The 24,838-nt window shown below is 41.4% G+C and overlaps 1 protein-coding gene across 5 annotated transcripts in view; it reads right to left on the bottom strand.

Annotated features, from left to right (window-relative positions):
* SGCG (sarcoglycan gamma) overlaps positions 1-24,838 on the bottom strand; it is a 132,305-nt gene that overhangs the window by 37,426 nt on the left and 70,041 nt on the right. For all 5 annotated transcript variants that reach the window (XM_053207394.1, XM_027064536.2, XM_027064535.2 and 2 more), the window contains exons 3-4: positions 12,736-12,837; positions 7,736-7,823 (exon numbers count right to left, since the gene is read on the bottom strand). In XM_053207394.1, the coding sequence (XP_053063369.1) occupies positions 7,736-7,823; positions 12,736-12,837 (190 nt within the window). The remainder of the gene's footprint in view (positions 1-7,735; positions 7,824-12,735; positions 12,838-24,838) is intronic.

Raw genomic sequence — 24,838 nt, 5'->3', positions numbered from 1 at the left:
GTTTACTTTTGAGAGAGAGCGTGAGCGGGGGAAGGGCAGAGAGAGGGGGACAGAGGATCCAAAGCGGGCTCTGCACTGACAGCAGCCAGCCTGACGCGGGGCTCAAACTCAGGAACCACAAGATCATGACCTGAGCCAAAGTTGGACGCTCAACCGACTGAGCCACGCAGGCGCCCCATGAATGACCATTTTAAGAGTGGCTCACTTTCAAAGCATAAGAGACTCTTAAAAACAGAGAACAAACTGAGGGCTGATGGGGGGTGGGAGGGAGGGGAGGGTGGGTGAAGGGTATTGAGGAGGGCACCTTTTGGGATGAGCTCTGGGTGTTGTATGGAAACCAATTTGACAATAAATTTCATATTTAAAATAAAATAAAAATAAAATAAAATAAAATAAAATAAAATAAAATAAATAAATCTGAAATCTAAAACAGAAAAAAAAAAAAAAAGAATGGCTGACTTTAATGGCCAAAACCAGCCCAGAAGATGAATCCTACTCAGATTCTCTTATGGCGTTTTTGTCATCTTTTTCACTCCCTCCTTCTTTGTATTTCAGTGACAACAGCAACACTTTCCTGTCCCAGTTTCATCTTCTTGTGTGAGCTGTGGACTCACTGCTTTAGACTCCCTTTAGACTCACAAGGTTTGGTGAGTGTTCCCACGTGCCCGGGGACCGGGGATGCTGTGCCCTCAAGAGCATATGCGACCTTGTTCCACTTCCCTTGCCCACACTCAGGCATTCACCATTTTATGTCTCTTAATTCTTTGTGTTTCCAATCTTTCTAACCCTGGAGCATAACGGATTAATCTCTCCAGAACACAGCTCCGAGCATTCGCTCAAGGAACTACACGCGTTCCCTAATTCTTTTGTAGGTTTGCTTTATATTCTTATCTGGGAGAGTAAATGTACTGAGAATATGGACATCTTACAGTCTTTGAGTGTTCCTGTATCACTCCCACTACTCATTAAAGTTGAGGGATACATAACTAGAAATTAAATAGAAGCTCTTCAGTGGATACATTAAACAGTTTTGGATATGGTCACCAACATACTCTTACGTTACTTCATTAATCAATACTGCAAAAGCCTTCATTTACCTACGTCTGTGTGTATGTGTAGGACAGTTATAAAGTGGACCACATTTCTCCATTTTCCCTCTATGTCTTAATCTTCTTTCTCTTAAGGAAACCTGACTTCATTTTTTGGATAGTGGCCTATATTTTTGCTCATCTGCACTTTCACCCAGACTCAGTCACTCAGGGATTCAGTGGTACCATTTATCTCTTCTGGATCATGGATATACCTTAGACATTTATCATATAAGTACTGATTTGCATTAAATGATGAATATTAAGTTATCTGAATTTAAAATTGAAAGGGGGAAAAAAAACCTGGAATAATTTCTCCAGTAAGACTTCACTGTTTAGCTTATTGGAGACTTGTATAACAGTTCTAGGGGGCTTGATTAAGTAAAAAGGGTTAAACGACACGATTTTTTTTTTTCTGTAACCATTGTTTCATATATGGTGACGAAATGTTCAACGAGTTTAGTTGCATAATTTTCATGAGTAGGGAAACCATATAAACCCTTACTCAAGTCAAAGTAAATGCAGGGGCGCCTGGGTGGCTCAGTCAGTTAAGCGTCTGACTTCGGCTCAGGTCATGATCCCATGGTTTCTGAGTTTAAGCCCCGCATCGGACTCTGCACTGACAGTGTGGAGCCTATTTGGAATTCTCTCTCTCTCTCTCTCTCTCTCTCTCAAAAATAAAGATACAAACTTAAGAAAAAGAAAATGCAAAAATATGACTCTTGATCATAGGGTCATGAGTTGGAGCCCCACGTTGGGTGTAGAGATTACTAAAAATAATAATAATAATAATAAACTTTAAAAAATGTAAAAAACTGAGTGTACCACTCAGCACATATTTATGGCATGTTTTTTTATGTTCAAGGTTTTGTGCTAAGAACCTTGGATATATAAACAAGTGGGATATAGCTCACAACTTAGTGCACTGAAAAGCAAAGCATATAAACCTAGTTTCAGGACAATTTGGTAAGCGCTATGATACAAGCATGGGCCGTGTTTAATGAGAACCCGGAATCCATGGTCTGTCCTTGTGGGTCAGGAATGGCACCCTGGGGAAATGATGTCTGAGCTGACCTTGAAGAAACACTTTCCATCTCCCTGATGAAGGGAGAATGAGGCATGCCAGGGAGAGGGAAATACTAGAGGAAAGGCTCAGAAGTGAATAGAATTCCGTCTTCATTTTATTAAAAACAAGGAGGCATCGAATGTTAACTTTAAACACGTTTCCACTTCAGAAAACATCATTCCCTAGCCCATAACCACAGGGATAATCATCTCTTAAAACAACTGAGTTTCTAATTAATCTTTTAGATTTTATTAATATTCTACTTGTTTTTATGAACCTCGCTGGACACTGATTACAGCCAAGCAAATAATCTTCTTCTGCAGTGGAGCTAAGAGATGAAATTCAAACTCTACCTTGGTGGTAAAAAAAACAAGAGCTATCTGGTAAAGGAATATTTTTAATGAGCGGCTTTGGTACAAAGAAGGAAATGAAAAATGAAAGAAATAAATAAAGGACGGTTTTAGGACCTGACTAATTAAGTTTGTGAAATTGGCCGAAGGGTTTTCTCCGGTGAAAATACAACCAAGTTTTTCCTGACATACAGAATCCCTGACAGCTTTAATTGCATGTGTGATTCCCTCCTCACCCCTCTGCCTCAGTCCCGGCCCCCCAGCCTCTTCCCAGGCAGCCGGGCAGGGAGCCAGTCTCTCTATTTCGGCCTTATGCTTCCTCTATTTCTTTTGCCCACAAATGAGCAAACACATGTATCTTTCCTTCTAGCCCTTTCCTACTCCATGAAGGTAGCCTACAATAGGTAAGCTTCTGCACTTTACTTTTATCGCTTCCAAATATGCCCCGGGAGTTACTCCGAATCAATTCATAGGCGTCTTCCTTATTCTTTTTAACAGATGCATGGTATTCACGCGGATGCACTGTGGTTATTCAACAGTTCACCCATACATCTGGATATTTAAGTAGTTTTTGAAGTTTCTTTCAAAATGTTTATTTTTGGGAGAGAGGGCGAGCGAGCGCATGCTATTGGGGGAGGGGCAGAGAGAGAGAAAGACAGAGGATCCAAAGCGGGCTCTGGGCTGTCAGCACAGAGCCCAGTGCGGGGCTCAAACCCATGAGCCAGGAGATCGTGACCTGAGCCGAAGTCAGGGTGAGCCACCCAGGCGCCCCTGCCCCTTTGTCTTTTTTTGTGGGACCGGAAAGTGGATTCATTTAGGTTTTCTTCCGAACCTACTGTTTCTGGTTTGTCTTTCCAGCCACTGTAGTTGCCGGTTTTGTCTCCTCTTTAGACTTGGGTTCTTATGAAAACGTTCGATGTCCTTAAGTGGGCATCACTTGTCTCTGGGCCCACTGGTGGTATTTCAATACACTTAATTTTGGGGTTTCCTGGGGGAAGTACTATTTGTTCCTCAGTTGGAGAAAAATCCAGGTGGAGCTTCTGGAAGTCTTTCCGGGTTAGAATCTGCCGGGTGCTGAAGGCACACAAGTTTTGGATTTCCCCTCTGAGAGCGTGCCGGTCAGATTCTTGGCAAATGCTTGCTGTTCTACAGGGAAGAGTGGTCCGTGTCAACCCATTCACCATCGACATCCTCCCCTCCCTGAGACCGGCACTTCCCCACCCATCTGTCATTCTCTTCCTCTTCTTTTGAATTCTAGAATGTCCGCTTCTGAGATGCAATCTAGCATCGAATTCTCTGTATTCTTGCACTCGTGCTTCTATCGAGGTCTCCGTAGGCTCACTCCAGGATTTCTTCTGCAACATCTGCGGATATGGTGCTCAGGAGAGCTGAACCAAAGTTCCAGATGATGTCATCACAGTTTTCTTTTTGTGTGTTTTACACAGGCCAGATCTTGGAGGGGTCTCGGTCATAGCCAGAGGAGCTATGACCTGTCTTGGAATAGTGTTGATTACTACTGTCATGACTTTCCTAGACCTTTGGTCAATTACAAACTTGTTGGCCTCAGCTTTGAGCAATGATGGCACGCTTGGGCAGCAAACAGAAGGCTCTTGGTTATTTCTCTTCGACGGGGCTGCAGAAACCCCTGCCCAAAGGATCAAAGCTAAAGAGAAAAAGTGCATGAATTCCCACCAGTCTGGAGAAAAGGTCCCTGAGCATCACCCTTACTTCAAATCTCTTGTCAGAACTTGCTGTGTGCTTTAGTAATTTATTTGCTAACCTGGGGGGCAGGGTGGTCACGAATCAAGTGGCTGAAATGTCAAACATGTCTGTCACTGTCCTGCTTTGGTCTCTCGAGGATATTCTTACATCCACAGCCTGTTGCGACCCTGTGCTGTGTTTGGAGTGTCTCTTCCCTGGGGCGTGCTGCACCGGAAGGTCCCCTGTCTTCAGGTTTGCAGTCACTGTCCTCTGTCTCCTTTTCCCTGGGGAAGGATTGCAAAGCAGCAATATCTAGGTAACCTCAGAGAAACATGCAGCTGGGATAACACTGGTATTTTTGACCTCACGTCTGATGTTTCTTCTGCTGAGTTCAATCATTACACCCAAAGATATCTTGGCTGCAGGTGCACTGCTGTTCCCTCCTTAATAGAGGGTCCATGAAACTCTGCAAGACTACATTCACTTTATCCTTCTGTTTTACATTTCTATTCTCGATATTAGTCACGCTCTGGGTATACAAAGGCTTTTGCAGAAGCTTACCATGGCTATGCATAAGTTCCAAGAACCCGAACCAACTTAATGGGTTAATGAGATTCTTACTTCTCAGCTTTGCTATTCGAACACCTGGATCTAAGACAGTGTGATTGTGACAGAGGACATCTTTCAGCACCCAGGAAAATGATTTGGGTGTCTGCGTGATGGTGACCAAATTGAGCCATAAACATTACCAGCCTCCCCAGTGGGTTCATTTGGTTGTTAGCTGAAAATCCCCAGTTGGATTGGTAGTGACCATAACTCTAGAGAAATCGCAGGGCAGAGAGGCCAGCGGCCCTGCTTGATCAAACTCTATACCGACTGCCAGTTGCCGGAAAGCTGGTGGTTCCCCAGGAACCACTGGCTGCAGCCCGGCTAGGTCCTCAGAAAACCCGTACTGGCGAACCCGACCAGCCCTCCTGTGTAAACTTTTTTAAGCTAACCAGAATTCGTCTCTGTTATTTGAAATCAAAAGAAAATGACTGGTAGGCAACCAGAGCTGAACTCACAGTTAGTAAGTTTTCCCGTTATTTTGCTATGAGTTGGTATCTTTCAGCTCAAGGATTTAGAGTGTTAGCTATTGTTCATGTCAGTGTTTGACTTCTTTGGAGATTTAAGACTTTTGGTTTTGACCGTACTGGTTGCCATTGTTTTCAGTGGTTTAGTAATAAGCAAGTATTCATTTCATTACATGGGATGAATTTGGCTAGTTCACATAAATTACATTTTAATGTCCAGGTTGGCTACATTTAACTTCTTCCCGGAAACGTGAGGCCGGAACGGCTGTGATTGCGGAAGTCGTTTACTTGAAAATACCCTCGGTGAGCTGGGCAGTATTCCCTGCTTCAGGGTCCGCCACATAGCAGAGGCTTTTCAACCAAGGGTTTAAGAAAAACCACCAGCTTTAACATTATATCAAGCATGAAACACCCAGGTTAAAACTCAAGATTTAAGGTGAACAATTTAAACCAACGTAATTCTAATGGGAAAAAATTTTTTTAAATTTTTTTTAAGTAAATTCCTTGGTGACAAAAATGGTAACCATATTTGCAGGAAATAGGGCCATAATTTAAGGAAACTGGTGTGCCATAATTTAAGGAAATCTGATTGGAGAGAGGGAGTGGTACATTCCGGGCTGAGGGAGAGAAGTCCTGGGGTTTGCTTTTCCTGCTAAACTACTAATTCCTGCTAACTCCTGGTTTGGCTTGTTCTGCTAAATAGCTGTGTTCTTGAGCAAATTCGCTTTTCACTGCTTCAGTTTTTTTCATTCATGGAATTGGAGGCAGATTTATATCACATCTAACTCTCTTTTTTTAAAATTTTTAAAAAATTTTAAAAAGTGTTTATTTTTGGGTGGGGGGGAGAGCATCAGTGGGGGAGGGGCAGAGAGAGAGGGAGACACAGAATTGGAAAAAGGCTCCAGGCTCTGAGCTGTCAGCACAGAGCCTGATGCAGGGTTTGAACCCACGAACTGTGAGATCATGACCGAAGTCGGAAACTTAACGGATTGAGCCACCCAGGTGCCCCTAACTCTGTTGTACGATATATGAAAATCTACATTCAACAAAAAATTAAATGAGGAAATAAGTATTTGTAGTAAATCATTTTTATAAGAATATAAAGGGAGTCTTTTTCTTGTGGAGCTCCTAAGGGGTACGTACATATTATTTACATGTGACAGCATATAGAAAGTTGCATGTAGGCATCCAACAAATGGCAAATGAATGACAAAAGATGAGCAAAAATCCCTCAAACATATAAAGGCTAGAGCCAAAGAAGTCTGTGAAATAATGGTAAAGATAAATCATAATCCTACATAATCTTTCAAGAAAATATGATTTGATCTTAGACACGTTTCAAGAACATGTACGCTGAATAAACTCAGGTTCATGTCTGGAACCACTGAGAATCTCACTGGACTTAGTGATCGAACAACCTTCTAAGCAAAAGAGAAGTAAGTTATGAAGATTAAAGCAGAACATATAATATGGAACTTGTGTATCAGCATGATAAAAAGGAATCATCAGGCTAATATACGGCTGCAGTTTCCAATGTAACATTCTGTTTCGTAGAAAAGAGACGTTGAAAGTTACCAGTTTGTGCTGGCGGGACACTTTTCATCTGTTTTCCCATAACCCAGAAGGCCACTCAGTTTCTTAGATTTGGCACATGTGTAGACTGCTGATAGTATAGAGAATGGATACACATTCCTTTCACTAGGTGATTTGCTCTTTTCTCATTTCTTCCACCTATGATCTTTCTCGGTAATCCTTTTTTTCTCACTGTACAAGAGTTCGTGTGATCTCACTGCTGGGTGAGCTTACTCTCTGGTCTTAGCTGGTTGGATAGGATACATAGCTGCCCCCGGGCAGTTGGTTACACACATTACTTGGGCCAATTAGAGTACTTTATTGTGACTTTAGAATTCATGAAACTAAAGACCACGCTGGCTGGTGTTGAGAAGCACAGCCTATCAGATGAAGAACCAGAGAGGTCCTGTACGTCCTACAGAGTTAGAACCGATGTGGCCAAGTGAAAATAATGGGCAGAGATGCTGTAGAAAGGAGGGGTACATGGGCGAGGAGAAAGGGAAGGTGAAGGAGGGGTGGGGAGAGGAAGAGCGAGAGAGAATCTTTTGGCTCTTAGCCCCTGGTCTCTGTTCTTTTGAGGCCAGACACTTTGGCTCCTTTCCTTTGGTTTCTGAGATTCCTTTGTGTTCTGTACTAATCATGTGTCTTTTACTACCTTGAATGGTCCTCTATTTCTTGGAATCGCAATAACTTTAAAATATCTCAGACTGTCTCCCTCGTGATGCCAACTATTCTCTGCAGTCAACACAGCATGATATTTAGAAAACTCGTACTGTAATTGTTCATGAGTAACTGTGAATTTTTCAGAAGAGAGACGTGTATCCATTCAGCACAACTATCCACGGACCACTCACATGCAAAGCACTGTGAAGAGGTTAGACTCACCCACTTTTAACCTGCCTGTGACCTCCCCTTCAGAGTTGCGTGCGTTGACGGTCACATTCTGAGTTGACTGCAGAAGCAGAGATGAATCCTAGAAGGGCATTTACAAAATATGACAAATACATACTATTCACTCATTTACTCACTTATTTTTAGAGAGACATATTTTTAGACTTATTTTTACCATGTACATGTGCGTTCCATGGGCAGGAACAACCAAAGGGATGGAGAGGGAGAATCTTAAGCAGGCTCCACATTCAGTGCGTCGGTGTAGAGCCCAACGCGGGGCTTGATCTCACGATCCTGGGATCATGACCTGAGCCAAAGTCAAGAGTCAAACACTCAAGTGACTGAGCCACCCGGGCACCCCAATGAATAGATAGTATTCAAAATGACTGTGGGGCACCCAGGTGGCTCGGTCGGTTAAGCGTCCGATTTTAGCTCAGGTCACGATCTCGCGGTTCGTGGGTTCGAGCCCCACGTCGGGCTGTGTGCTGACAGCTCAGAGTCGGGAGCCTGCTTGGGATTCTGTGTCTCCCTCTCTCTGCCCCTCCCCACTCACGCTCTGTCTCTCTCTCTCTCCAAAATAAACAAACATTAAAAATTTTAAATAAAAAATAAAATGACTGTATATTTGTATTCATATATAAATTTAGGATTTATATAAGATACTTTTTCCATAGTCAGAGATCCTGTGGCCCTACACAGTATTTTAAAATCTTGGATTATACTATGTTAAAAGAGTACATGAAAATTTTTTACTCCAACAGTTTCAAACAATACGTATTTATTATATTATTGATTTTGTGGGTCAGGAGTCCAGGCACAGGCTACCTTGGTCCCCTGTTCAGGGTCTCAAGGGGACTGAAGGGCTGAGGATTCATTCCAGACTCAAGAGCTTCTTCTAAGCTCATGTGGTTGCTGGCAAAATCCATTTCCTTGCTGCTACAGGGTGTCCTAACTCCTTTTTTCATAAATTATAATATTTTTATGGGTTCACACTGCTCGCATGCAATGGCTATAGTGTACCACGTTAGCACTCTGGGTGAAGATCTAAAATAATCGAGTTTTAATCAGTGTTTTTTCCTGTTCCAAGGAATAAAAATTTCTTAATAAAATATTAAAATATTAAAATTTTTTTAATATCTATGTCCAGGACATGACATATTTTTAGAAGATAAATCAGAGCATGGTTAGTTCTTCTGTAAGAAACACCACATTACTTATTTTCAAAATGTAATGCCTTTTCACAACTTCACAAGAGCTTTTTAAAATTTGTCAGATATCTATATTTTTTAAACTTTTGTTGGAAGATAAGGTGGCTTTATGTCATAAGCGCCTCCTGTGGTATCATAGTTCCGAATGGCTGGTTTTGCATTACAGAAGATTGTTTGCTTTTATATAAGCAATTTTCTTCAAAAAAGAACGCAACGATTTGGCTGTTGGATTCAGGCGGGTTTATGATCCATTCAGAGGGAACCGAATGTCTTCCAAAGTTGTAGCGAGTACTGTGATTTTTCAGAAGGAAAGAAGTTTCAGGAACGCTCTGGAACTCTGGCAGTTCCGAAATTCTCCCCATCGCTTTGTGGAAGCAGATGACCTATCGGCATCTCGTGTTTCATCCACTGATGTGACCTTGATACTTGTCTTCACATTGTTCAAAAATAAGTAGCACGGTAAGAGTTAACGGTTTACCGGATTCTTACGTAGAGCCTCGGCGTGCAGGGGTGTGAGGAGGGGCTCACCTCCCGCCGTCTCGGGGCTCTCCCCGTGTGGTGGCCTCCTCAATGGTGAGCTTTAGCCTGTGAGCTTTAGGTTGGCTGCTCTTCCTTGGACTCCCAACCATATCTTCTCAACTCGGGGAGGACCCCTGCCTCTTTGTTGGCCCCGCTCCCTCACCGTGGCCTTCGAAACTCTCTGCAAGTAGCAAACTGGGGCGGTCCTGGGGCTCACCTCTTGTGTCCGCCTCTCAGAGAGAACTGTCCTGACCGCCACTGTCCAACATCTGCAAACTGTCCTACTCCATTTTGGTGCTCTGACAGAATACCAGAGACTCGGTGGCTTATAAACAACAAAGGTTTCTTTCTCGCAGTTCTGGACACTGGGAAGTCCAAGGTCATGGTGCTGGCAGATTTGGTGTGTCCAGTGAGACTCACTTTCGGGTTCACAGAAGGGGCCTCCCAGCCTCCAGCTCACCTGGTGGAAGGGGTGAGGGAGCTCTCTGGGCCTCCCTGATCAGGGCACTGATTCCCTCATGAGGAAGTCGCCAAAATCCCACCTCCTAATACCATCACCCTGGGGGTTAGGGTTTCAACATGTAACTTCCAGGCCACAGCAAAAACCATGGTGTCTGATACATTTTCAAGTTTTTTAGTTGTTTAATATAAGCGGGTAAGTCTGTTTCCTGTCATTTCTGTCTTGTATTACCTGTTTTGATTTTTATCATTTCTTGTCTTTTTCATAGGAGCTCCTCAAAAACAGCTTTATCTCTGTGAGATGCTTAAGTGTGCTTTTCCAGTCATTTTCAGAATGATTATTTCTACTTAGTTGGAAGTTAATTCTCTTTCTGGGGAGTTTAGTTGGAATCCTTTTTTTAGATGAAGGCTTCCTTATGTGGTTTCCAGTCTCAGTCTCAAGCTTCCCTCTGTGGATGTATTTTGATTTCTGGATTTACCGAGCCTGTCTAAGGGCTTCCCCATTGTTTTCATTGAGACCCCTGGGTTTCTCAGCCTTGTCATGGTGGCTCAGGGCTCGTGTCCTCGGATGACATTCGGGTCTTGGTCTGGCATCTTTATTCAAGTCTGGGCAGTAGGTGCAACTGTTTTCTGCCTTTCATTGCTGTCTCATGCAGTGGGTCTGGCTAGAGCCCCAAGAAGTCCCATCAGGCAACATTCTGGTCCCTGTGTCTCTGTGGGCTTTGACCGTAAGCTGTCCCTGCCTCTTTCCAGGACTGCGAACTTCAAAGACAATCATTCCAAGTAAAGCTTTACCATTGTGTGTTTTGCTTTCATTTCATCTTTGACGATGTCTGTATGTTGCTAACTACAACTTTTTTGTTTTATCAGTTATAATTGCTATGTGCTTAGGTTAATAATGGGCAGGATAGGTGGTTATAAATCATGAGTTCCAGGCACAATCTTCACAGGACCTCATGTATTAGCTTTGAAGAGTTACCAAGTAATCACATGTTAGAAGCCAGAGTACCATGTTGAATTATATTTAGAATAAGGAAATTCTCTCACCTCAGCAATATACATAAATTAATATGTGCCAAATTTTGTAAATCCCATTTCTGTAATTTTACGGAAAATTACCTCCTAGACTCATCTTTGAAAAGGAAACATAAGTAATACATCAGTGCACACAGAATATATAAGACCTAATTTTGTTCAGTTAATCCAATTATTGGAAAGCCATATTAGTTACCAGATACTTTATAGCTCTGTGATCACATAATATCATTCCAAATGTTTCTATAATTTTATGTATCGATCGACATACTGCATCAATGCATCATTGTAAGAGTTTAATATATGATTATCTAAAATAATTGACATAATTTTGCTCCCTGATTTTTTTTAAGTATATGGAGATAGAAAAAATCTGATAAGATATAACTAAAAGTACTATTAAGTCCAGAATATTAAATTTGCTAGAACTAATCACCTGATTGCAGCCATCAGGCTATTTTACCAGTCTTCTCTCCTCAAAACTATAGGTAGGGAATCAGCCAACATAACTCTGGGGGGGGGGGGGGAAATGGTTCTAATATTTAAATTCTTTGCTCACATCTGACTTCCCCCTTTACATAAGTTTGGGTTTATTCCCCATGTTTCCATATGACACGGCTATTTAATACACTGAAATGCCATCACGATTCACGTAAGTGTCTTAGCTCTTCAGCTAAGCTCACGGCATCTGGCTCACGCATGTATCAGCCTGTCCTATTCCAGGTCATTTGTGGGTTCCTCCTGTCAACTGAGACATTATCAGAAGTAATACAATAGTGCCTAAGAGCTACTAATGTGCCTTGCACTCTCGAGACTCCTTGGCAGTGTATTTATGTGCAAGTCTTACACGGTATCCCATTATGGTTGGTAGTAGGGCTTGGTGACCGTTCTGATGGCTGTGTGGGGGTGTGCTTTACCCCTCCTATAAGACCACATGCTTCTCAGCAGTTGGCCTTTTGTATCCTTTCCAATTGCCCTAGAGTCACTCGAAGAGCCTCAGCATGTAGGAGGTACTGACACCTCCTTTCACATGTGTAAACACAGGAGGAAAACGAAGAGTACACTCTTCATCCAACCGGTAGGTTACAGTTGGGTGAAATCTCAACATTTTATTGAGATGACACCCAACCAATAATTTAGCAAAAGGTTTACCTTTACTATGAAGTCCATAGCATCACATGAAGAAAAATAGAACATATTACAAAAGCTATTTGACTGTGTTTCATGCTTGGCTCTATTTGTTACAAATTTCATGGAGGTAAATGAAGGTAATATGGAGGCAGATTTATTTTTAAAGTCACACAATTATTTAACAGATATGTTTAATCTACTTGTGGAGAATCCCACAGGACCATAATCTATAATTAGCGTAATTAGTACAGAACGTGCTACAATGAAACTAATTTCTTTCTAAGCTTCTCAGATAATTTTAAATGCCTTGAGAAAAGTGTCTTTAAATTACCTGCACTAATGGAAAGAGATTTAGATTGCCTTTGATAAAGGTTTTAATTACCAGACGTTTTTAATTATGGTTTAAATTTCTGAGGCCACCGAGTTCAGAGCTGAAGCACATGAAAATGGCATCTTTTTATAATATAATATCGGAAATAAGTTTTACAACCTTCTGCCAAGCTTTTATAAAGCGTGTAACATGAACGCGTGTACATATATACGTTCTAAGAACTCTCTTCCGAAATAGCTGAATTTCTATGCTTAACGATTATTAATTTTTCATAAAACACAACACATTTACATATTTCATCATTTTCTTACCACTCTGGAGTGTATTTCCTTGGCGTACAATGGGAATAAAAATTCTGACTCCCCTTCCAGGCGAAGACCATCCTTTGTAACACGCAAGTGACCCATTCCTGTCTGTTAAAAAGACGAGACAACAGAGATTTTGTTTTTGCTTTCCTTTTCACTTCTTTTAGTGTCAGCTAAAATTATAGATGCATTTTCATAAATCTTCTATTGGCACTTTTCTGGATTTCTCTTTGCTTAAAACCTTAGTTGTTTTTATTAAATTGTCAATATTTCATTAACCCTTGCATAATACAAAGGACTATTTAGGAAATACGTATGAGATTGAAAGAGTCACTTCACAATAAACACCTTAGAGTCACCACCATGTAAGAAAAAGACTCTTACCATTACTATTTAAAACTGGTTTTTTTTTAATTAAAATGTAATAAAATGGGCTGTTTTGAGGTGTACCGTTCTATGAGTTTTAACACGTGTAGCCACTGACACAATCAGGGTACACAACAGTTCCATCACCCCCACCCCCATGGTACAATTGAAAAAAAATTTTTTTAATGTTTTTATTATTTTTTAATTTTTCAGAGAGAGAGAGAGAGAGAGAGAGAGAATCCAAAGCAGGGTCCAGGCTCTGAGCCGTCAGCACAGAGCCTGACGCAGGGCTTGAACTCATCAGCTGTGAGATCATGACCCGAGCTGAAGTTGGACACTCAACTGACTGAACCACCCAGGTGCCCCCCCCACCCCCCCGCCACCATGACACCTTCTTGAGGTTTCATGTGTATCAGGTAAGTTTGCAATATAGCAACTGTTCGGTGGCCATTTCTTAAGCACAAGACCATATAGGAGGACGTGACGCTCTATTCAAAGGGTCTGTTCTCAAAGAATTTTTCATCGTGAAGAATGACCACAAAGGATAGAAGACTTAATTGTGGAGATCACCAGTGACCATCATGCTATTAAATCTCGTGGACATTCTTAAACTTCATTCCCTTTGCTTTCTCAGCAGCATTTAACACTGGACCTCTTTCTCGTTGGTGCCCTATCCTCACTCGGTTTCCAGGACACCAGGCTCTCTTAGCTTCTCTCCTTGGCCTCCATATACTTTCATCCTCCTCTGCCCCGCCCTGGACTGCTGGCTTCCTCCACCGTCCGGCCCCTTCCTGTGAGCCTTCTCTGACCACACCCTCAGCTCCCAGTACCATCTCAGTGTGGAGATTCTCACCTGTTTTTATCTGCAGTTCACATTTTCTCTCCTGAGCTCCAGACCCATATACACAATTCTCCATCTCTCCTTCCCTTTTGAAAGTTTGGTAACACCTAAACACAACAAACTGAATTCTGATCTCCCCTCTCTCCTGAGTCTAGAGCTAGATTTTAAAGAGGGAGAGTAGAATGGTCAGATAAAATGGAACAATGACATTAAGCACAATTTTATAAGTGAGAGGTGACTTCCGGGACAGAGATCTGTTACTGTGAACTGATGCCACAGACTTCTCTTCTCAAGAACTCCACTGAGTGATAAGCCCTGCTAACAAGAACCAGATTCAGTCTGGAATCATTCGGCCTGGCTAGCTGTCTGTGAGCCACCATTATGGCCCTCTTCCCAAACGTGGGTGTGGGAACAGTGGATTTTGCACTGTGATCAATGGAAGTCCCTCAGTGCTGCTGGGCTTGGGTCAACCGACACCACAGGCAGAGAAGCTTTCCCGAGTCACTCTTACATTTGTGACTGAGTGTGTAGCTTTGGAGGCGGGGCTCCAAATCTAAAAAGTTGACAGCCACTATGGTACAACTTCTCACAAAATGTAACCGTGCAGTTGTAAGACACAGTTTATGAAATGAAGCCAACATGAGCAATGTTGTAAGATCCGTCATGTGTGTATCATAAACCAATTTTTAGCAGACAACTGCATCAGGAACTTTTGGTCCTAGAATTAGCCAAAGTGAGGTTCCAACATTGTACATTCAAATCTGAAAATCTGCTGTGGATTTCTGGGTTCAACCGAACAGATGCCAGTTTTTCTGGACTCTGTTTCGCTACATCGGCAGAAAACAACAAAAAAGTAATGCGGATCCCAGCCTCTGAAGCAGCTTATTTATATAATCACATCACAAAAGGTGATTGTTCTTTGTCACGTGTCATTTCCTCCTCTGGCTTTCTTCATTCATTGAAAAATGAGGAAATTGACATGAGATGACCTCAGCCCATATTCTATGGTTTTAACAAAATGAATTACAAACCTCTACAAACAATCCATCACTACTCAATGTCTGAAAACAAAACAATATGCCTATTTTCGTTTTTTTTTTTTAACTCAGGTATGTTGAGCCACAACTCACAAATAATAAAATTCACCTCTTTTAGTGAATATTTTTGCCAGGTTTCACAAAGTACAACACACCAACACCGTGAAGGTACAACAGTTCTGGAGACGATAAACAATGCCCCCCCGCAGTCACAGCCAACCCCCACTCCTTGGCAACCACTGCTTTCTGTTCCAATAGTCTTGCCCTTTCCAGAATGTCATCTAAATGGAATCATACAGTATGTAGCCTTTTCAGACTGCCTTCTTTCCCTAGGATAAAGTGTCTGGCAGTCATCCATGCTTTTGTGTGTATCAGGAGTTTGTTTCTTTTTAGAGAGGCAGACTATTCCACTGGAGAATATTCCACGGTTTGTTTATACATGTGTCAGTTGAAAGACATTTAGCTTGCTCTGATGATTACGAATAAAGGGCTTCTGTGCGCACATAGTGGTCATTTCTGACGAGCAAACGCCTGGGGATTTGCTGCGTTGTATGGTAGGTTTATGGTTAACCTTATAAGAAACAAGAAACCGCCAAACTGTTCAGTTTTCCAAGACAGTTGTACCATTTTGCATTCCCATAAGCAATATATGAGTATTCTGGTTGCACTGTATTCTTGTCAGCACTTAGTACTGTCAGTACTATTTTTCATTCTAATAAGAGTGTGATGGTATCATATTGTGGTTTTAATTTGTATTTTCCTAATGACTAATGATAGTAAGTGTTTTTCCGTGGGCTTTTTACTATCCACATCTTTGTCGATGTGTAATTTGCAAATATTCTTACCAAGTCTGTGGTTTTTTATTCCTTGACTGGTGTCTTTTGCAGAGCAAAAGTTTTCAATTTTCAAGAAGTTTAATTTATCACTTTTCTCTTATGATTATGCTTTTGATATTTTATGTGACAACTTTCCCTAAACCAAGGACATATTTTCTCCTATGTTTTCTTCTAGAATTTTTATAGTTTTAGATTACACATTTAGGTCTCTGACCAGTTTTTAGTTAACTTTTGTGTATGGTGTGGGGCGTACATGAAGATTATTTTGCGTATGGGTGGATATTCAATTATTCCAGCACCATATGGTGATAATTGTATCCCTTCTCTACTGAATTACTTTTGTACTTTTGTCAAAAATTAACCACATGTGGTTGTATTTCTGGATTGTCTATTCTGGTCTGTTGACCTATGTGTCTGTACTTACTATACTGTATTGATTACTCTAACCCTACCGTCAGGTTTGAAATCACCCAGTGGGAGTTCAAAATTATTTTGGCAATTCGAATAATTAAAAAAAAATCTTTATTATGATAAAGTATACTTAATAACATTCACCATTTTAGCCATCTTTAATTGCACAGTACAGTGGTATTAAGTACCTTCATATCGTTGCACAATCACCACCATCCTTCTCCATAATTTTTTCATCTTTTCCAACTGAAACTCTGTACCCATTAAACCCAGCTCCCTATTCCCCACTCCCCCAGTCCCTGGTAACTCCTATTCTACTTCTTGATTCTATAAATCTGATTATTCTATGTGCCTAAAGTAAGTGGAATCATATACATTTTTTGTCTTTCTTTCTAACTTTATCCTAGCATTTTGCCTTTAAATATAAGTTTTAGAATCAGCTTATCTATTCTACAAAAATTTCTGCTGGGTTTTTGACTAGAAATGTATTGAATATAAGTATGAATTTGGGAAGAACTAACATCTTAAAAATATTGAGTCTTCCAATGTTCGAACACTATTTCCCCATTGAAACATAAAAATTTCTTTCATCATTGTTTTGTAGTTCTCAGCATATAAATCTTATTCATATTTTGCTTGATTTTTACATAAATACTTCATGTGTCTTGGTGCCATTATAAATGATATTATTTTTATCTCACACCAGCTTCTATTTAGTCAATACTGTTCTGGCTTATCCTTTTTCCTTCTTTTATTTTCAAACTCTCTCATTTTTTTCTTTTATGTCTCTTGTAAGGACATTATAGATGATCTTTTAAAAAACACAACTTGAAAATCTTTATTAATAGTAGAGTGTAATGTTCATAGTCATTTAAATTAATGAAATATTCTGATGGATTTATACTATCTTATTTTTCTCTAAGAAAAGTCACTCTGGTTATTGAGTACTATCTCCCATGACCTGACAATCATCGGGCCCCTTGAGCTCTGACACCCATAGCAAAGCCCTGTAAGAACACTGTGGTTTTCAGAACACAAAAGGTGTACGATTCCATTAAGGCCAAGTGTTCTTGTTAAATAAAATGCCCCAGCTGGGTGAAGAGGGCTTCTACGAAGAGACGTGACCGAGCATTGGGTGTCAGGTCCCAGAAGGGTGAATAGAACCCCTCAGTGGCGAAGCTCCCCCGGGGAAGGGTGTCTGGCTCAAGTGCAATGGGGAGAGGGTGGTGGCAGAGGTACGAGGGTGGAAACATGCAAGGGATTGAGTTTATAAGTAGATGAAAGAGCAAGGGAGCTAAGTTCCTCGTTGTCACGGAAGGGAGGTACAAATACAAAAAGAGAGAAAATCAGGTTAATCCCCATATTGTTGCACTGAAGTTAAACATTTGTATGAACCCATGGTGTTCCACATGTAGATGGATAGGTAGAGAAATAAATGTTCATATAAGTGTGTGTGTGTGTGTGTATGTGCATCTGCATGCGTGCACGCGGGTGTTAGTTACATGTCCTCTGAGTGGGTCTGGGCTAGCAGCACACTGACAGCAATGAGCGCGTCTGACACTTGAATCTCAGGTTCTAAATACCATTCCACACTAAGAGGGATTAGAGCTCCTTGGAGAGACAGCTAATTTCAGGGCCAGAGTAAGCAAAGAGCATGATGAGCCTGGAAGATCCTGTGCGGGTAGACAAGAAAGGGCACAGAGAATACTGAGGATAGACCAAAAGGCAGAAAAGCCGGCTAAAAGGGGCTCCCAGAGGCCAAATGAGACTGAATATAAGCACTGAAAGAAATGGCAGCAATGGATTATGAGAGCCCACTGAATAGAATCAGAAATCATGAGTCCATACAGACATGCAAAAATAAACAAATGAATGGAAGGGTTGACGAAAACAGTGTCTTTACATAGTTTAAACCTATCTCCTTACCAAATAGTTATACCTGCAAATGGGAAAACAGTAATTTTACAGGGAAGAAGCCTGGCCCTTTAACGAGTGCTTAAAGTGATGGGCCAAGTTAAACATTCGTCGTGCTGATGGAAGTCCTGAATTCCAGAGGGTCGAACAGAGGGTTCCCAGAGTTGGGGAAGGATGAGGGTAGGAGAGGACAGTGCGTGAGCAGAACCTCAGAGCCTTTGAGTGCAAGAGATGAGCAGTGGGGAGGCGAGGGTTTCCTATGGTGACCAACATCGATGGGGATGAAAGGGAGTTGGGCCTCATCTGCAGCGCACTGGAGGCCGATGGCGGAGGGAAATCCGGGAAGGGGAGGGGCATTAAGAGGTGAATGCCTGCTGCTCCCCACTGACTCCTGTTTATGAGGAGAGGGTCTGGAGCCGTGTGGCCATAGGCTCTGGGCACCAGGTCCGTTCTTGACCCTTCAGGTGGAACAGACTTGCTCTGGATCCCTCAGTCTCTCCTGACTCTTGCTGATGGCGTTGTGGTTCCCTCACGTCTACTCCCTTGTATCCTAGGAGTGGCAGCACGCTCTTTCGGCATCCGTGTGTTTGCTCATGGAGTTGATGAATAACTTTCTTACTTTAATTTACACAGCTAATTCTTACTAATCCTTCGTTTCAATTCTCCCTGTCCACGGCACCCTGTGCATAGCTCTGTAGTAGCACTTGTGTCATTACTAATATAAGAGCCTGTTTGTTTCTGCACAAAATATTGGTTATTCCTCCGAGAGGTAGAGTATAATCTTCTGCCCATGAATCTGGGCTACCAGCAGGTATGACATCAAAAGAAGTCTTGAGGCTTCTGCTCAGGCCTACTGGAATACTTTAGAAGTCCTGACTAGTCTTACCATGTAAAGAAGTCCAGGGACCTTGAGATCACATGCTGGGGAGACCAAGGGCAGACTCTCCAGTTGTCAGTTTCAGCTGAGCCCAGCTTTCCAGCCATCCCTGCGCTGGCACCAGATATGTGAATGAAGTCATCCCAAACCCTCCAAGCCAGCCCCAATACCAGCTAATTATATCTGAGTGACCTCAGTTGACATGGGGGGTGGTGGCGGGCAGAATTGCCTCGCTGAGCCCTGCCCCATTTTCTGACTTACAAAATCAAAAGTTATGATAAAATAGCTTTTGTTTTAAGCCATTTGTTTTTAGACTAACATGTTTTGTAGCAACAGATTAGCCAGGATACTTCTTGTGAGCAGGGATGAACCACATCTATTCTCAACTCTTCGTTTAATATCTGATGCACAAAAGTGCTCAGCACGTGGTTGTTGAGCTGTTAAACGATCCGTGTCCAGAAAAACATCGGTTAAGCTGATAAAGCTCGATGTCACTTAGATCCTACATGGCACCACACTGTCAGTTTCATGTGTATGGGACATCTCATCTCTGGCTTTCCTTCCTTTGGTGCATCAGCTGCTGTCAATCATAATGTGACTGTACCGTGACTCATTCATTGTTTTGGCAAAAACCAACCAAGTGCCAGATTTTGACTGTGTTCTGCTCCCACCACTCGTTCAGAGTGGGCTCAACACTTCTGGGCAATAGCAGGGGGCAGGGAGAGCAGTCCCTGTAGGACGATGCCTTGGTTAAATCCTTAGGCAATTTACACAGAATGCCAGAAGGGTGAATGAACTCTCAGTGCAAAGCCCCTTCCATGTAACAAGAACAGTGTCATGACTCAAATTCTTCCCATCCATGCCTTTTTTTTTATTTTTTTTTATTTAAAAAAAAATTTTTTTTTTCCAACGTTTATTTATTTTTGGGACAGAGAGAGACAGAGCATGAACGGGGGAGGGGCAGAGAGAGGGAGACACAGAATCGGAAACAGGCTCCAGGCTCTGAGCCATCAGCCCAGAGCCCGATGCGGGGCTCGAACTCACGGACCGCGAGATCGTGACCTGGCTGAAGCCGGACGCTTAACTGACTGTGCCACCCAGGCGCCCCCCCATCCATGACTTTAACCTTTACCTGTGGCACAAACCCTTCCCCACTTTTCATCTTCCCAAAGCTGGAGCTCACAGATGGGGTGCTGCTCTGGCCCTTAATCATCATTTTCTTAGTTGCAAGCTTAGCATTCACAGCTCGAACTCAAATAGAACAGGATCTAGTTAACTTTCCCTGGAACCCTAAATTCATCTGGTCAATTTCCTATTGTTGTTGGCTTTCTTCATTCTGGAGGTCAAAAACTGCAAAATATTTGATAGTTCTGCAGGCTTTTCTGATTTCCTTTCATCTCTTAAAGTTTAATTAACCTACATATCCTTTTGAATTTACTACATTAATTTGGTTTCACATAACTACCTTTGATAACTTTCCCTTCTTGTAGGAAATAGATTACCCTCTGCTTTCCTTCTCCGATCAGCACTGCCCCATTCAACATTTTCTAAAGGCCAGCTGGGTATGGTAAGGAAACACTTGGGTTTTTTTTCCTTCCTGTGTAGGAAAAACTCAGTTCTCCCCTACTATGTCTTTTCTTCCTGTTGAGGATCCTGTTCCTCACATAGACACTTCATTTCTGACATTTCTGGTCACCAAATAAATGTGTGGAAGTTTTCCCCGCAACTATAAATCCTCAGATCCCAGCAGAGTGTCCAAGAATTCAATTCAATTCAGACATATCTTCCCAGAGACATCACCAAATTCCACAGACTAAGGGCTCAGTCCCACCCAACTGCTTTTAGATGCCAGTCATAAGCCAAGGTTATCACCTGTGCTTCTGACCAACCAGCTCTTTATTGGAGGTTCCAATGGTCCCCTCCTTGGGTTTGATTAAATTGCTAAAACAGGTCACAAAACTCAAGGAAAAACTTATAATTACCAGTATATTAAAAAATATGGTATAGGACACAGATATACAGCCAGACGAAGAGCTATATAGGGCATGGTCTGGGAAAATCCCACGTGCAGGGACCTTTGGATTTGTCTCCATGGAGTTGGGGTATATCACTCTCCTGGTGTGGATATGTTTGCTAATCTAGAAGCTCCCCTTATCCCTTACAACTGGGATTTATGGAGGGCTTCCTTATGTAGGCATGATCAATCATTTCTAGCCTCTCTCCTTTCTTTGGAGAATGGGGTGTAAGGCTGAAAACTCCAATGAAACTGGACTACCTTCTCCCACCATACACAAAAATAAATTTAAAATGGATTAACAACCTAAATGTGAGATCTGAAACCACAAAAATCCTAGAAGAGAGCACAAGCAGTAATGTCTCTGACATTGGCCATGGCAACATTTCTAGATATGTCTCCTAAGGCAAGGAAAATAAAGTAAAAAATAAACTACTGGGACTGCACCTAAATAAAAAAAAAAAAACACTCCTGCATGGAGAGGGAAACAATCAACAAGACTAAAAGGCAACCTGCTGAATGGGAGAAGATATTTTCAAATGACATATCCAATAAAGAGTTAGTATCCAAAATATATAAAGAACTGATACAACTCAACACACAAAAAACAAATAACCCAACTTAAAAAAGGGCAGAAGATATGGACAGACATTTCTCCAAAGAAGACGTCCAGATGGTCAACAGACACATGAAAGGATGCTCAACAGCACTCACCTTGAAGGAAATACAAATCAAAACTATAATGAGATACCACCTTACACTTGTCAGAGTGGCTAAAATAAAAAACACAAGAAACGACAAGTGTTGGTAAGGATGTGGATAAAAAGGAACTTACTTTCACTGCTGATAGTTTGCTGAATGCAAACTGGGGCAGCCACTGTGGAAAATGGTATGGAGATTCCTTAAAACATTAAAAATAGAACTACCCTAGGATCTAGTAATCATACTACTGGGTATTTACCCCCAAAATGCAAAAGCACTAATTCAAAGTGATTCATGAACCCCTATGTTTTACAGCAGCATTATTTACAATAGCCAAATTATGGAAGCAGCCCAAGTGTCCATCGATAGATGAATGGATAAAAGAGATGTGGTATGTATATACAATGGAATATTATTCAGCCACAAAAATAGAGAAATCTTGCCACTTGCAATAATACAAATGGAGTGAGAGAGTATGATGCTAAGTGAAATAAGTCAGATAAAGACAAATACCATATGATTTCATTCATATGTGGAATTTCAAAACTAAAACAATGAGCCAGTGTAAAAACAGAGAGAGACACACACACACAAACCAAGGAACATTCTCTTGACTATGGAGAACAAACTGATGGTTACTAGAGGGAAGGTGGGTTCTGAGATGGGTGAAATAGATGATAGGGATTAAGGAGTGCACTTCTGTGATAAACGCTGGGGGATGTATGGAATTTTTGAATCACCATATTGTACACCTGAAACTAATACAACACTGTGTGTTAACTGTATTGGAATTAAAAATTTAAAAAATAAGATAAAACCTGTAACTTTCTGGATGTCCTTTATCAAGTTGATTTGTAACTCTTGATGTAAAAAACATATGTAACTCTGCACCCAATGTTCCTTCCCTAGAGCACTCTCTTCTTTGTAAAGATTGTGCATCCCAGGCAGCTGTCTTTAACTTGGGCTGTAATAAAACTCTTTTATTTCTTAAAAAGATAATAGACTGTTATGAGTGTTTTATGTAAGCCTTATGGTAACCAAAGCCAAAGCCTATAGTAGATTCACAAAAGATAAAGGGAAAAGAACATAAGCAGAACACTATGTAAAAATCATCAAATCACAAAGGAAGGAAACAAGACTTGAAGAAGGGAACCAAGGAATTACAAAACAACCGGAAAACAATCAACAAAATGACAGTCATAAGTTCATACCTACCAAAAACTACTTGAAATGTAAATGGGCTAAATTTTCCACTCAAAAGACACAGGGTGGCTAGATAACACAATAAAACCAAACAAGAGTCAACTACATGCTGCCTATAAGAGACTGATTTCATCTCTACAGACACATATAGACTGAAAGTGATGGAAAAAGATATTCCATGAAAATGGAAACCAACAGGAATCAAGGGTAGCTATTCTTATATCAGAAAAAACAGACTATAAACCAAGGACTATAGCAAGAGATGAAGAAGGTCATTATAGAATGCTAAGAGGGGCAATTCATCAAGAGAATGTAACACCAGAAAATATGCACCCAACATTTGAGTATAAGAACTGAAGGGAGAAATAGAGAGTAATACAGTAATAGCAGGAAACTTCAATATTCCACTTTCAACAATGGATACAACACTCAGACAGAAAATCACTAAGGAAACAGGGTGGTTAAACTGTACGTTAGACCAGATAAACATTCAGCCCAACAGCAGCAGATTATACATTATTCTCATGTGGTATACAATGACAATGGAATATTATTTAGCCTTAAAAAAAGGGGGAAATCCTGTCTTTTGTGACAACCTGGATGAACACGGAGGGTCTTATGCCAGGTGAAATGGTCATACAGAGAAAGACAAATACTGCATAGTATAACTTTATGTGATATCTAAAGAGGGGGGAAATCAAATTCATGGAAACAGATAGAAAAGTGGTTGCCAGGGGCTGGGGGTGGGGTGGGGTGGGGTGGGGAGAAGTAGGAAAAGGTTGGTAAAAAGGTACAAACATTCAGTTAAAAGACCTGAATGGAGTCTCAGGATCTATTGTGTAACAACATGGTGACGATAGCTGATACCACTGTTTTGGGTAGTTTAAATTTGCTAATAGAGTAGAACTTATTCTCCCTCACACACAAAAGGTAAATATGGGAGGTGATGGATGTGTGAACTCCCTGAGGGAAGTCCTTTCGCAATGTGTGTGTCTATCATATCATCATGTGGTACGCTTCAAATCTCTTTCAATTTTGTCAACTCTACTTCAATAAAGCTGAAAAAATTATAGAAAATGTCAAGAGTCAGTGGCAAGCAGTGGATGTGGAGGCTCTGGAACTCTCACGTCCTGGTGGGAGTTGGCGCAATCCGTCCTCAACACTGGCAGCTTCCATTAAAGCTGAATGTACCCACAATGCATGAGTCACATTCTGTCAGAGTCCACATTCAATTCACACTGCCTCAAGTCCCACTCGGTCTTTGGCCCATGACAATGTGGCTTCCACCATCACCGTTCTACTGAAATTGCTCTCCCCAATAACCTTGTTATTAAAAAATCCAACGCCCCTTCTCAATTCTCATTCTACTGGAAAATTCTTGTAGCATTTGGGACTGTTGGCCAATCCATAATTCTTCGCACTCTACCTTCCCTTGAGGCTTCGGGCAGTTTGGTTTATCTTTTGGCTTCGACTGTTCCTTTGGTACTTTTTCTCAACAACGTCCTCCTAGGCTTTTTTGTGAAAGGCCCGTGTTTCTTGGAGTTGCATCCTTCTGGCACCATGTAAATACTGAATATATGTTAAACCCTCACACACATCCTCTTACACGTGAGTACCCCTCCTTAGTGTTCTCCAGATAATTTCTTAAAACACTAACCTAACGTTTACTCTCCCTCTTTAAAAACTGGGGTACACAATACCACATAAGTGACCTACGGGCATACAAGGCTCTTATACGTGGTCCCTATTTCTACAGGTTTATCTCCTGCCCTTCTCCTTCGAACCTTACATCTTCGTGACAATACGCTTCTCACTCAACAATCTTTCTTCATCCTTGTATTGCATCCCCAAACGATCGGAGTCCTGTTGAAGCTTTTCTGATCTCCTCAGGCCACCATAACTCCTTCT

This window comes from Acinonyx jubatus, chromosome A1 (genome assembly GCF_027475565.1).
Source record: "Acinonyx jubatus isolate Ajub_Pintada_27869175 chromosome A1, VMU_Ajub_asm_v1.0, whole genome shotgun sequence".
NCBI lineage: Eukaryota > Metazoa > Chordata > Mammalia > Carnivora > Felidae > Acinonyx > Acinonyx jubatus.
The sequence above is the reverse complement of the archived record's forward strand: the minus strand, read 5'-3'. Positions and strand labels throughout refer to the sequence as shown.